At 33.9% G+C, this 15,359-nt stretch overlaps 1 protein-coding gene across 1 annotated transcript in view; it reads left to right on the forward strand.

The window, feature by feature from the left end:
- The window catches only part of IPO11 (importin 11), a 179,041-nt gene that overhangs the window by 79,674 nt on the left and 84,008 nt on the right, over positions 1 to 15,359 (forward strand). Inside the window, exons 22-25 of the mRNA XM_065873437.1 lie at positions 2,019 to 2,098; positions 2,535 to 2,615; positions 13,323 to 13,418; positions 13,748 to 13,861. Coding sequence (XP_065729509.1) covers positions 2,019 to 2,098; positions 2,535 to 2,615; positions 13,323 to 13,418; positions 13,748 to 13,861 — 371 coding nt within the window. The remainder of the gene's footprint in view (positions 1 to 2,018; positions 2,099 to 2,534; positions 2,616 to 13,322; positions 13,419 to 13,747; positions 13,862 to 15,359) is intronic.

The following is a 15,359-nucleotide window of genomic DNA, read 5'->3' on the forward strand; positions in this document are numbered from 1 at the left end:
AAATTTATTACTTTTTTTTACTATTGATATTTAATATTTGCTGATGATAGCATGCCTTAGGAGATTTAGTAAAAGTCCTTTGCATGATGGAGGCATGGAAAACAGTATGAAGTGACCTAATTGCTTATTTGCTTATATAAATTAATCTAGAAATAGCTTTTAAAATATCTGTAAGAAGAGATGGGTACTATGGTTTTTATTTTTAGGTTTGTTTTTTTTTTTAAATAAATTTATTTATTTATTTTTGGCTGCATTGGGTCTTCACTGCTGCACGCAGGCTTTCTCTAGTTGCGGTGAGCAGGGGCTACTCTTCGTTGCGGTGCGTGGGCTTCTCATTGCGGTGGCTTCTCTTGTTGCAGAGCACGGGCTCTAGGCGCACAGGCTTCAATAGTTGTGGCTCATAGGCTCTAGAGTGCAGGCTCAGTAGTTGTGGTGCGTAGGCTTCGTTGCTCCGTGGCATGTGAGATCTTCCCAGACCAGGGCTCAACCCCATGTCCCCTGCATTGGCAGGTGGATTCTTAACCACTGAGCCACCAGGGAAGTCCTGGTACTATGGTTTTTAAAATAAATCTTTCTTAAATATTGTCTCCTTCATCATAGATCTTGATAAAATTTTAGATGGCAGTGATTTAGAAATTATATTCACTGACATACCTGGAATGTAGCCATTCTAAGTTCTCACTTAAACGTAGACCCTCTGCCTTATTTATCACGGTGGTTGCCAGAACGGTGGTTGCCAAACAGTGTGCTATTGTTGGTCTGTTAAACAGTGTGCACAAGTTTAGACTTGACTGCACTTGCTCCTTGAGAAAAGGACATGTGAATTGTTCATAAGAATAACTTTATCCAATGTAATGGCCTACCCCTTTATCCTGAGATTTTGTCTTACTTCTGTTGTAAAAAATATTTAGGTGACAGCCTTTATTATTTCTTTTTATGTCTTCTGTTAGCATGGTAACAAGTTGGTTAGTTTCTGTCCCCTCTACATTCTCATTTTAAACTAATATGTTAAATCCCTAAAGTATAGAAAATAATGCCTTTAAAACACATTTTGAGCTTTGAGTGGGATTGTTATTTTCTTGTGAAAGTGTATGGGTAATTCTCACCTGAATAGAATATCTTCTCACTTTGCTAGGATATGAGTTAGGTAAGAACCCAGGGCCTACACTTTTGCCAGGAGACATTTTTTAATCTGTCCTATTGCAAGTGAATACGATTTCTAAAATAGTAGCAATACAGAAGGAAAGATTTTAGATATAGATGATATTTTGGGGTCATGTTTTGATCTGTATAATTAATATACATCTGTAATCTGTGTTCTATTGTATCATTATTGTATGTGATAAGACATGTAAAATAACACTGCATAAACATTTGATCATTTTCAGTTTTAACAAGTTTTCTGCTTTGCACTTGAAAAAGAATAATTAAAAACAATATCCTTTTCCTATACTATTCTGGTAATAACATTTTAAAGAAGATTTTTTATGTGTAGGTTTTTCATAGAGGAGTGGATTTGAAGAACAAAGCCCAAGAATTGAGAATATCTAAACACAGTATAATTTTCGGAATATAACAGGGACTCTTTTCGTAAGTAGGGTAGCATGTTGAGTGCCAGCACAATAGACACTCAGTAAATGCTTATTGAGTGAACCCATTTCAGCAGATATCAAAATATGATGGTAAAATGATTCAGTTGCATGTCGTTTGCCATGCTGGTACTAGAAATTTAGTTTGAAATGCAAGGTTGGATCGTGTAGTTATTTTCTGAAAGGGAAGAAAAGGGAGCTTCGTATTTTCTAAGTTGTTTTAACTAGTGGGAGGTATATGGGAAAGCATTAAGTTACAGGTTAATGCCAGTTTTTAGATAGATATTTATATACTAGCCATCTGAATAGCATTCAGAAAAGATTTGTAAAGAAGGGCATGTAACTTAGCTTTAAATAAGTCACTTCATTTAAACTGATTTTGAACAATGAATTAATTTTTTCTTTTTAAAAAAATTATTATTTTGGCAGAACTAAGTTCAGAAAGTCTCAGAACCTGCTTTAAGATCATCAATGGTTATATCTTTTTATCATCAACAGAATTTTTACAGGTATGTTGTAGTTTTTGCATTGTAAAAATTTGTATAGTTATTATTTTGATTGTTTCTTATTTGAAATCAGGAATCTTATTTTGAAACCTTTTCAAAATTTAATAGATTGATTTATTACTTTAAGGGGAGAAAACGTCATAAGCATTGCCTACTGTGGGGCAGATGTGATGTAGTCTCATGAATTATGTTATTTAACATAAAAAATATGCTCTACATGTAAATATATCCTTATATTTCTACAAAAATTAGAATAGCAATAAACTGTATTTTTATTTCTTAAACTTTTCCTAAAGAGTTCTAATTGAAATTTTATATGCTTAGAGCTTTAGTATCTAATTCTCAAATAGGTTATAATGAGTCCCCAATTTAATTTTATACCTTTTTTGATATTGCAGATATATTCATATGTATATTTTGACTTTTCATTGAATTTCAGACATATGCAGTAGGTCTATGTCAGTCCTTTTGTGAACTGCTAAACGAAATTACTACAGAGGGCCAAGTTCAAGTGCTAAAGGTACTGTCATCTTTCTAATGAATATTGTTGTACATTTTCCATCTGTATTTTGTGAAATTAGACCTTCATTTGGGTTTAGATGATGGGCAAGAAGGGGAAGAGTAATTCTAGACAGAATATTTTCTTTCACCTGTATTAAATTGGTCTAATACCTCTGGACCAGGGGTGTCAAATTTGTGCATATAGATCATCTGAGGATGTTGTTAAAATGCAGATTCTACATTTCTAACTAACTTTCTGCTGATGGGACCCCACTCAAAGCTCCCCCTCATCCTGAGACTTCACTTTGTGTAGCAAGGCTTTAAAAACTTTTATAAATTATCCAAAGCCTGGTGACATCTGATACTTCTCACCTGTCCAGTTTGTTAGCCTGCTTTTGGGACACAATATTCCCACTATAATTTGGTACTTTTAATTTGGATCAGCTCTAGAAGTTAGAGTACCAAGTTTTTATGGACTGTGTATAACTAAGAACCAATGTTGAATCATTATATTGTATACCTGAAACTAATATAGTGTTATATGTCAGTTATACCTGAATTAAAAAAAAACTTACAAAGAAAAAAAGAACCCATGGGCCCTGAGTTAATCTTTATGCATTATATCTTTATAGAATCACTATATATTATCTTTCTATATCGTATATAATTATGTATAATTAAGAACCAACAGTCTCTGAGTTGTATGTTTATATATCTATATATTAAAGATAAAGGAGTATCAAATGTATATATTTAAATATAAATGTATATATAAATATATCTTCACATGTATGTGTCACACATATTTTGTATGGATTTTATGAGGTGTACTTTGTTAAAAGCATCTCTTTTTTGTTTCTAATTTCTTAGCTATGTTTTAAGTCAGATATGAGAGCTGGTTAGGTGAAGTGTTACTATAGCTTAACCAAGTAGCATTTTTTTGTGTGAAAACTATGGCATTGCTTTAGATCCTAAAAACAATTTGATTTCCTCCCAGTGAAATGAAAAAGTGTTTGCCCAGAGAGGTTCATTGTAAGAAATGTGTTAACCACAATAATCATAGCAACAACCCGTAGTACATTTTGGGGGACTAAGTGGGTATAAGTTTGTGCAGGCAGTAAAGACTTTCATAATAGCCAATAAGAGTAATCATCAGTTGGCACTTATTCAAGCATTACACTATTTTATGTGCTGTTCTTTGGACATTATACACATGTATGCACCTATAAAGCTCCAGATATCTGTGTTAATATGCATGTTAATTTGATTTTCAAATTGGTTGCATTTACTATCATTGTTGATTATCCAGTCATTCACCATATAGGTCAGGGGTCAGCAAACTTTTTCTGTAAAGGACCAGCTAGTAAATGTTTTAGGTTTTGTGGGCCATACAGTCTTTGTCTCAACTATTTATATGTTTTGTTGTGGATTGAAAGCAGGCATAGATGGTATGTAAGTTAATGACTGTGGCTGTATCCAAAAAGGCTTTATTTACACAATCATATAGTTGTTCAGATTTGGCCCAAGGGCATTGTTTGCCAACCCCTGTTACTGGTATTCAGTGCGTTCTGGTAGGCATACATGATAGAAAAACCACAGTTTCTGCTCTTGAGTAATTCATTCTTTTGGGGGAAGGAGGCATGTAAGCAATCAGCCCATATTTAGTGTGTTATGTTGTTTTGGATTAGAGGTATCTCAGATTACCTGGTGAACTTTTTGAAAATTTGGGTAGGACATAAGATGTTAGTATTTCTTTTTAAAAAGTTCCCTAGGTGATTTTCATGAGCACTTTCTAGTGTGAGCCATTGCTGTCCATTGGCTTTATGTTACTCTGGGAGTGTAGATGTGGTCGTCTAACCCAGCATTTTGCAGAGAACATTTTTCAGGGAGAAAGGGTTGAGATGGGACCTGGGTCTTAAATGTTTGGTAGGGTTAGGGTTACCAGATAAAACATAGTACTTCTATTTGCGAATTCTGGCAATCCTAGTGGGGTGAATTAGATTAATACAGTGTTAAGTGCTGCAGAGAAGTGAACAAAAATAAGAACAGAGAGAATACTGTGAGAATTGTTTGTTGAGGGTGGGGATAATGGTGTTATTTAAAACCTTTAGTGTCTATAAATTGGAGGGGTTCATATGCCAGATTACTGAAGTGTTAAATTATAAAGTGATGAGAAAATGATTATATTATTAAGAACTGTATTTGTTCCTAGGGCTACCATAACAAAGTATCACAACCTGGGTGGCTTAAAACAACAGGAACTAATTTATAATATTTATAGTGATTATCTCTCTCACAGAGTTCTGGAAACTACAGGTCTGAAATCAAGGTGTTGGCAGGGCCATACTCTCTCTGAAGACTCTAGGGGAGAATCTGTTCCATGCCTTTCTCTTAGCTTCTGGTGGTGGCCAGCAATTTCTGGCTTCCTTGGCTTACACATGCGTCACTCCAGTCTCTGCCTCGATTGTCACATGACATTCTCCTTGTATCTTTGTCTTCTCTTCTTATAAGGGCACCAGTCATAATGGATTAAGGGCCTACCATAATAACTTCATCTTAATTATATCTACAAAGACTCTATTTCCACATAAGGTCACATTCACAGGTACTTGGGATTAGGACTTCAGCATATCTTTTGCAGGGGGCAGGGCACAAGTCAATCCATAACAAGAATTTACTGTTAAAAAATAAAAAGATAGCTTTTGTGTGTGGAGAGGCAGTGAGGAAAATCTGATCTGAGTAGATTTTGTAGGTGAAAGTGACCCAATAGAAAGGAAGATGGCGCCAGAATGATACGGGAGATTGGTATTTTAAGTCTAGAGCGTAAGTAGAAGGGGCAAGAGTTTGTTTTTTAAGAGAGCTGGCAAGACTGGTAGTGATTGAAGCTGTAGAGAAAATGTTAGGTGAAGAGAGTAAGAAACTGGCATATGACCTTGGTGTTTCCAGATAAAAAGACAAGATTGTCAGAGCTGCCTGACGCCTGTCACTATGAGGCAGAGGAGCACTACAGGATGATTAGTATGTCTGCACTTATTGAGGAGGGAGAGGGGACTGAGTAGTATTCATCTCAGTAGTCATTTTTAAATGAACTCTGTCTTACAGATGTTTAGGTTGAAATTTAAGAATGATTCAGTTATATTAGAATGTCGTCTTAGACTTTGTAAGAGAAATCTTGTAAAGTAAAGGCTTTTAACAAGAGTTGAAATAAAAAGTACTTTGGTAAATTCTGATTTTTCCCAGAAAGGTTGTTTATCAAACATACTACATTTTTCACACTCTCTGATTTGCTGTTTTATATTTGAAATCACAATGGAAACTTAAATCCAAAATATTGTTATAAACTAAGAAGTGGGTAAATATAGAGTGAAAATACAGCAGAACTCTCTGGTTTTAATTTCATAGGTTCTTCAGTTTCTTTTTTAGAGTAGGGGGTAAAGGATGGGCATGTATGCCCTTGTTACTGAGAAGCTTGTGGGTTCTGAAGGAGTAATAACAGGAATCTGTGTGTGTGGCTTGTCAAGACCCCAGATACTGGAGGCCTAGTCTACTGCCATGTGTCTATCAATCCTCACCTGTACTGATTTCAAAGTGTTCTAGCTCCAAAGCTTACAAGCAAGTAACATTAGACATGTTGTTTGCTAAACTGTTTTTGTGAATTTTTATTGCATTTATGCCCTTACCAAACTGATACAGTGGCAATATATAATTATGTTGAGGAACTTCCATCTGTCTTACAGAATCTCAGCTTCATCTTTTGCCTTGGAGATAATTTCTTCTCTGAAAGTAGGGATATAAGGAATTGATACTTTGGACTTAATTCTGTTTGAGGAATAACTGATTGGCAATGTGGGAGTGATAGAAATTTGAGAGAAAATTGTTGTGTCATTTTGATGTTGCCTTTGTAGATTTTTCAATATGTGTGTGTTTTATCTTTTTCTCCTTTACTAGACTGTAAGCTTTTCCATGATCCTAAGTTTAGTAGATAATAACTGCATTTGGAATGTTATTCTCTCCTTGACCTGTGCCTTGGTTTTGTACACCCAGCTCTGTTACTTATACATTCTTAAGTACATTTTGGACTTAAATTCTCTTATTTATTATATAAGGTGTTGTACTATATGATTTTTAATAATCTGTAACTATATATTATCTGAAATCCCTGTGACAAATTATAATCTATAAATTCTAAGTGATGAAAAAAGGTTGTTCTTATGTTTATAAACACCTACCAGAAAAAATTTGAATTGAAAGTGTTTTTTTCCTCCTGCTTTTCTGCAATATTATTAGTAAAGTAATTATTGAAAGGCAACTTTTTCTGAGTCATATGGAATGGGATTGTGAAATTTATTTGAAAAATGAGGCAAGTTTTTAGGATATGTCCTAAGGAGAATATTTATTTTCTTTTACTATTTGTTTTAAATTATATTCTTAAAAAATAATTAGACTTAGTGTAACTTAGCAGGTGACTTAAGCAAAACTGCTAGGGTTAGAATATTAGCCCTGCTACTTCACAGCTGTGTGAGGTGACCCAGTTAATCTCTGCTCCTCACTTTCCATCTGTAAAATGGGAATAAAAATGTTACGTACTTCCTTAGGTTGTGGTGAGGGTTATATGACCTTATATGTATAAAGCACTTGTAACATTGCCTAACATGTAATCAGCTAATACAAGTGTTGGCTATTTTAATCTAATTATATAGTTATCTAATTATTTAATCTCCCTTTGGGGGAAAACAGGCCACCAGGGAACTCTTCCTTTGACCATCTTTTGTAAATAAATGTTTATTTAAAATAGTACATTAGTTAAGTTTTTTATAACGTAAGTAGATGATTTGCACAGCGATAGAATTTTACTCTTTTTCCAGAACCATGTTATCTCAGCTGGCTTTTTAAAAATAATTGTTTTAAATTTTCTTTCTTTTCAAAATAACATGCTCTTTTAAAAATTTTATTATGAAAAATTCCAAATTTATATAATGTACAGCACTACCCTTACAGTTTTACTAGAAAGAAATCTGTTTCTCCTTTTTCCTTGAACTGAGAGAAGGTAATGTCATTATTTGTCCCCCAGTTGTGCCTAATATTTTTTGATTGAATGATTCAGCACAAATCAGTTACCATCCAAATATACATTGAAATATTTGTAACGTTTAACATGCATTACACATTAAACCAGTTTCTCTCTAAGTATGCTAGCCAGGGGGTCATAAATAGGATATAAATACTTGAATTATATAACGTGTTTAATACTGTATTTTTATATAACATTGCTGTAGCTAAACCTCTGCATTTGATTTGAAATCCCAGAAACTGAATTTTATTGTTTATTAAATGGATGTTAAATGCTAGAATTATACTAATTATCATGAAAAAATTGTGTTTTTTTATATAAAAGAATATTTTAGGATAATGTTTCTTTTATGCTTGTACTTGAAAGCTGAGAGAACTCTCAACATTTTTGGCATTTTCCTATTCTCAGAGTTCCAATAAAGTTATAATAGTTTTTAATATTGGCTCATTTTTTTCCCATTTTTTAATACCTCTCAGATACTGTTTCTTAATATAGTATGCACATTTTTAATATATTTTTGACTAAGTGTCACTGTTATACTAATTTCTGACAGTATCTGGAAGCAACTTCTTTGTTTTGAAGCAGAAAATTACAATGTTATAAAAATTGAATAGAGAGACAAGTATGCCTGCCTTCAGAGCAAAAATAGGCTTTAATGTATTCTGTGATTCGGAACAAGTTATCTAGATGGATACAATTATATTCTAAAAATACTCAAATTTAACATTTTTTTTTTAATTTGAAATTTATCCATATGTATACATACCAACTTGAGTTTAGAAATTATCTTTTTTATCATGGTCTTATTAAGCAGTAGTGAGCCATGTTGGTTTTATTCACTGTGATAAGCCTTATTTAAGATGGCACGTGTATTTTTAAGGTATAATTTATTCTGTAATAATTATAGCTAATACTAGCATTTACTATATGATACACATTTCTAAGCACATAGCATAGAGTTCATTTAATCCTCACATAAACCTGTGACAGTGGTACTGTTATTTTCACCATTTTTACAGATGAGAAATTAAATCACAAAAAGATAAATACCTTGTCCAAGGTCACACAACTAGTAAGTATTGGAGCCATGTTATAAACATAGGCATTCTGACTTAAGCATCTGTGGTCTTAACCACTTTGTATGCAATGTCAGCCTAAATCAAAAAAATTGTTTGAGGGCTTCCCTGGTGGCGCAGTGGTTGAGAATCTGCCTGCCAATGCAGTGGACACGGGTTCGAGCCCTGGTCTGGGAAGATCCCACATGCCACGGAGCAACTAGGCCCGTGAGCCACAACTACTGAGCCTGCACGTCTGGAGCCTGTGCTTCCAACAAGAGAGGCCGCGATAGTGAGAGGCCCACGCACCGCGATGAAGAGTGGCTCCCGCTTGCTGCAACTAGAGAAAGCCCTTGCACAGAAACGAAGACCTAACACAGCCAAAAATAAATAAATAAATAAATTTAAAAAAAAAAAAAAAAAAGAAAAAAAAAAAATTGTTTGAGTGTAAGGCACAGACTAAAAGCCTACATTTTTCACAGGGATTATATTATAAAAACATAGTCTGTTTCTAAACTATTTCAGGTATATTCAGAAAGGGGGTGGATTGAAAGTAAAGTTAAGAAGTTCTATTTGTAATAGCAAAATGCTGATAAAAATAATTAGTAATAGGTGATTGGATGATAGGCGGTACTGCACCTTATTCAGCCACACAGAGGAGCACTGTGCAGCCTTAGAAAGGAATGAAGATGACCTCTGTATACAGTTTCAGAGTTAAGCAAGGAACAGTGTTTAGAGTTTTCTTGTATTTAAAGAGTGCAGCATAGATAGCAATGGAAAAATAAACCAAATTAAGAAAAGTAGTTATGTAGGGGAAAGAGGGACAGAGAATGCAAGCTAGATCTTTCAGGATGTATGTTTTGTACTTTAGGGTTTGAAGCCATAGAGATGTTTCACATGATTTAAAATAATAAAGTAAAAGCAGTTTTAAACATAAAAGAAGGGAAACATTTGAATCTAACTATTATTATGTTGGTGGCATAAGTCATCTGAGAATATTTCAAGTAATAGTATTTTACATGTACCTCCCTGGTGGGATATAACGTTAGAACAAAAAGAAACATAAGGAAATTATAAATTGCTTCCAGTATTGTTATTGTTATCAGTAATATCGGTATTATTATTTTGAAACCCATATGTACATATGTGGACATTTTTGTACATAGCAGTTAGAAGCAAATAAGTTAAGGTTATTAGAATCTGGGATTTTTCAATATAAGGGAAGAAGGATGGAACTATTAAAGAAGTTATATAAAATGCTATAGTCTTAAATTGAATTTGGTGAATTATTGGTATATACTTCTCAGGAAGAGAAAAATAAATTTCCTAAATCTGGGTAAGCAAAGACCTAGAAGCAGTGTCAATCCAGTGGCAATGAGCACCTTAGAACCTAGATTATGGTCTGTAAATACTGTGTCCTGCTGGTTGACTCCAGAGCTCGGGCAAGAGAGACACAACATAAACTGGGGACCTCTCCTTGTGCCAGAAGGAAGAGAAGGTGGGATTTTCTCAAAAGGATGCAAGAGTCAACTTGAATTAGGCTCCCACTGCCTAATAATGGGGCAGTTTGAGCATCAAAACAAAACTAAACTAAGTGGATTAAAACATATCAAACATGTTAAAATCCCTGAGAACATAATGATTCCCCCCAAGAAGAGTAACTTATGATTTAAATTCTCTCAATATCTGTAAATTACCTTTTAATAAACTACCTGTTATTGCTTTAGTTGTCTTTAGTGTTATTTCCTTCTTGGACATGTTTGGCCATCTGGCTATACGTGCATTTCACTTAAAATATACAAAATTGTGTATTACCACTGAAATCGTTAGATGCATTTTTCAAAATCTTGTTTAGAAGTGAAAGCAGTGCTGCTGATCAAAATATTTGGTAGGATTCTGATCATTATGAAAGAACCTTCTTCATTATGGAAATAGTCATAATTTGAACTCTGACTTTAGGTCACAACTGCAATACCTTCCCTAGAAAGTGGACTGTATAGAGTGTTATGTGTGTGGAAATAAGACCATTCCATACAGATTTTCCCACAGGTTTCTCAAGTTCACCATGTCTAAAGTGAAGCCTCACTCTTATTAACGGCATCACGATTGTACCCACTGACCAAACGTGAAAACTAGGAGTAATCCCAGACTTCTTCACCTCTGGTCAGCTGTTCAATTGGTTTTTTATATCTGATCAGCTCTGCCTTCTGATTTTCTCTTGATTCTGATCCACAGTCCTTGCCTCCAAGTCTGATAGTGGCATTTTCCTGCATAATTTTTCAGAAAGGATCTCATTGTTTCTATGGTTCCTAACTTTTTGAATACAAAGACTCCATTTTAGTTCTGAAATAAGTGAATCCTTTACATACTGTACCTTTATATTATAAAGAAAGTGCATAATGACAGCTGGATTGTATTGAATGGTACGTTTCAGTGAATTTACATTTTAAAAGTCATAATCTTAAATATGTGATTACTTTTCCTTTTCTGTACAAACTTTTGTAATCTTTGGAGTTAATAATTTTTTTAGTGTAATTTTTTAAGTGCACTGAGTTCTCTGCCACTTGTCTCTGTTCAATATGTTCAGACACATTGACCCATAAGGATTTTATTACTTTAATTTTCTTGAAGAAGTCTCTTTCAGAGCCGTGCTAACTCCCCCACCTTGCTCCCCCTCCCCAAGCTTGTAGCTTCTTTTTCTTTTTCCTAGTGTTCTGAAATTTTACAGTGGTGTACCTTGATTTAGGGTTTTTTAAATTAATAGTGCCAGGCACTCCTGGGCCCTTTTAGTCTGGAAAGTCTCTCTTTTAGACCCGTTAAAGAAAATACACTGTCTTCTCCTGGGGTGGGGGAAGGTCAGTTGCCCAAATATGCAGATTAGGGAATATCTGGCAATTTGTTTCCTAAGTAGACTTCCAACCTGTCTTATTTTTAGCTTTTCCTTTACCCTCCTTTCCAAAGATGTATGGCTCTGCTAATTCCTGTGGTTTTTGGTGGGGAGAGGTAGGGAGAAGATACATCTGATATGCATCGAGTTGCTCTCAGCTTTCTCTATTGTAACCTTAGATTTCAGCTTTCTCTCATCTGATAAGTCAGTTACCTCTTGAATTTCTTTGTACCTTCCAGTATTCATCTCTCGTTCCTTTTGTCCTTTAAAAATTATTCACCCTCCCTTTAAAATCTTTTTATATAAGTTTAGTGGGGTTTTAGGAGGGAATGAAGTTATAGTGTGTCTAACAATCAGCAGATGGCCTTGCTTTCCATTCATAGATAAAATGTCTGGTGACATCTGCCTCTGGGTAGCTTATCTACACCTTCCCCCTCTATTCCAAATCTAATTTTTTGACAAAGTAAACCTTATTGAGGTCAGATTTAATCATGTTCTGAGTCTCATCATCTCCTGTTGCTTTTAATCAGGAACTGTGATATCTTTTATCCTATATTTCTTATTAGATAGCATGGTGTTCGGCCCACAGTAAAAGTTATTGTATTTTTAGACTTTTCTTTGCACATTCCTTTTACTTCTTGCACAAAATTAGAGGATGTTGTCATTCATTGTACTGTTTGCTTACCTTGAGAATGTTTTGAAATGCACGAGGTGTATTTGTTGCTGTGTTGGGAGCATGCCATTGGCACATAATGAACAGAGATCAGAGATGCTAAAAACCTCTCGATAGGTGGAATAGTCCTACGCAGTAAACACTTGTCCCACTCAGAATGCCAATAGTCAGTCTTGAGAAACATTGCTGGACATTTTAAGGGAAACCTGGCTCTGCCTTGAGACTGGTACTTGCCCACAACCCTCTCAAATGGTGTCTGCTTTCATTCTTACCCCGCAAGCAGTGGGGCTAGAAGTATGGACATTTCTTCTTGGACCTCACTGCTGCTTTCTGACCACTGCCTTCCTCACTCCGCCCCTCTCCCCCCAACCCTGGAACAAACAAACAAATCCCACCCCAGTTTGAATTTCATGCTGCCTGTCTTTGTTATAGAGGGAGCCCATCTCACTCAGATAAAAGTAATTTATGTTTCAAATTTTCATCTGTAACAATGTGCATGGTTAATAATCTGTGTGATTGTATTATAAATAAAATAAGATTATTTCTCGTTTAGTAAATATACAGTATATATGCAACATGCCCTTTTCCATCCAATTTATGGATAAATTTAAATGTAGACTTATTTTTGGATAGTGAGTGTAGTTGTTACTGATTTCCCTTTTCACTATTAAAATACTTTTGAAGTGCCTTTTATTGCCTCAATAAGACAATAAACATTATAAAACATTAAACAGACATTAACGTTTTATAAGGGTTATTTATTTAAAATGCAAAGATAAGAAGTACATTAACAACATATCTGTTATCAAAATGTGATTAATTATAATTCTATGTAAGATGTATAACTGTCTAAATATTACATACTTAAAATCGAATTGTAATTTTTAATGGATTATCTTATAAAAGTGTGTCTAGAATATTGAATACTTCATGTACTTGTATATATGTGATATTTAATACATTGTTTTCTTTACCTGTGTTTTGCATAAAGCAGTGACTTGCATTATTAAGCATTACCAATGTGTCATTTTGGTTTTTAGGTTGTGGAAAATGCCCTTAAAGTGAACCCAGTATTAAGCCCGCAAATGTTTCAACCAATTCTACCCTGTGTTTTCAGAGGTATTATAGAAGGGGAGGTAAGATTTTTCTTAAGCTTCTAAAGTTAGTATTGGATTCTAGAGTTCTATTTTAATTATTTTCCTTATTCATTGGAAAATTATTTCTTCTTCACATATATAATCCATATAACTATGTACATAATACATATATATTACCTTGTATGACATATATTTAGTTAGAACTCAGGCAATATTGGTGTTCATTCTAAAGAAGCAGTTCATTCTAAGAAGCATTCTAAAGAAGAATATTGTTATTTCATATCCCTGTTGATTGTTACTTTTTGTCAATGATTGTTTATATTTGTACCATAACACAGTTTTACATATGCTGTATTTTAATTGTACAGAGGTATCCTGTAGTGATGTCAACGTATCTCGGCGTTATGGGTCGAGTCCTGCTACAAAACACTAGTTTCTTTTCCTCACTACTTAATGAGATGGCACATAAATTTAATCAGGAGGTAAGAATCAATTTACTTAAATTGAAGGAGGTCTTTATTCAAATAAAGATTGGAAATAATTTTGTGAAATAATGAGTCTATAAAAGTCTTGTAGTATTTAAACTTTATTTATTTCCCTGAATCAAATTTTATTATGTTCAAGAATATGGAATGAAATAGTACATAGTTGAGTCATTCATAGAATTACTTTCAACAAACAGATGATTTTGAAATAAATATTTTTGTTATTTTAAATCTTTAATAAGTTGTATTGATACTATAATTTGGGAGAAGGAGAAAGAAACCTGTGAATGGCAGTTGAAACTTAAATTTTGTTCTCTCTCAAAATAGGCAATTTTATTCTGCTTAGCCATAGGATAGAATTTTGATTTGTTATGGTTGCCGTTTTTGTTAACTCATACATAAAATGAAACAGGAATACTTTACATATAATCATGTACTACCTTTGTTTCATTTCCTTAATGGACTTGTTCTTAATGCCATGCAATGAGTTTCTGTCATCATTATTGTGGGAAATGACTTTTTCAGCAGAAGCTTATTAAAAATATACTGTAACTGAAACCAACCACCTGAGTAAGTATGGAATAGGTTATTAAGTGAGTTGGTTACTTGAGACTACATACATTATATTAAAATATGGTTTTTATGTCTTAAGTCATTAATCTGTTAAGATTTATAAAATGTAGAAGGTGGAATATACTTGACTGATCTCTAGAATGGAGGGGCAGTTTGTGAAAGCTTTTGGTTTGAGGCTGAAATAGGTATTACCATTTCCACTTTTAACGAAAATCCAGAGTAAGGAAGTGTGAACTGTAGAATGTATATAGTTTTTCCAGAATTAGATTAATGTAATTAGAGAATCTAGACTTTATTTTGATGAATAGGCAGGACAGATTTTTCATTAGCTTCATTAAATTTAACTGTGATGGAATAATGTTAAAAGTTTAAAGAGTTTATTCACTTGAGTTCAGCAAAATGTGTTGAGTGGTTTTAATAATAACAATATATTTAACAATATAAATTTTATGTATTATTTTAATTCCTCACAACAACCCAATGGATAATAATATTTTTATTTCCATCTCACACCTGAGAAATCTGAGACTTGGAGAGATTTAGTGACTTGGTCAAGTTTGCAAAGCTAGCAAATGATGGAATTGATATGCAGACCCCAGCAACCTCACTTCAGAGCTGATATCTCAGCGACCACATCCTGCTGCCTCCTATACATCCTGCAATAGGCACTTCTCCACTAGACACTGGAGACACCTGGTTTGACAAGCCGATAGTATTCTTTTAAGGGAGAGAGTACTTACACAGGCAATTTTGTAATATTATTATAAATACTATGTTAGAGTTTTGTCCATCGTGCTGTGGGAAGAGAAAGAAAAGCTGTCTACTCTGTTAAATTTTTTTGTCCAATTTTTTTTCTTGTGATAAAATACACATAGCATAAAATTTACTATCTTATCTATTTTTTAGTGTGCAGGTCAGTGGT

The sequence above is a fragment of the Phocoena phocoena genome, chromosome 3 (assembly GCF_963924675.1).
Source record: "Phocoena phocoena chromosome 3, mPhoPho1.1, whole genome shotgun sequence".
NCBI classification, from domain to species: domain Eukaryota; kingdom Metazoa; phylum Chordata; class Mammalia; order Artiodactyla; family Phocoenidae; genus Phocoena; species Phocoena phocoena.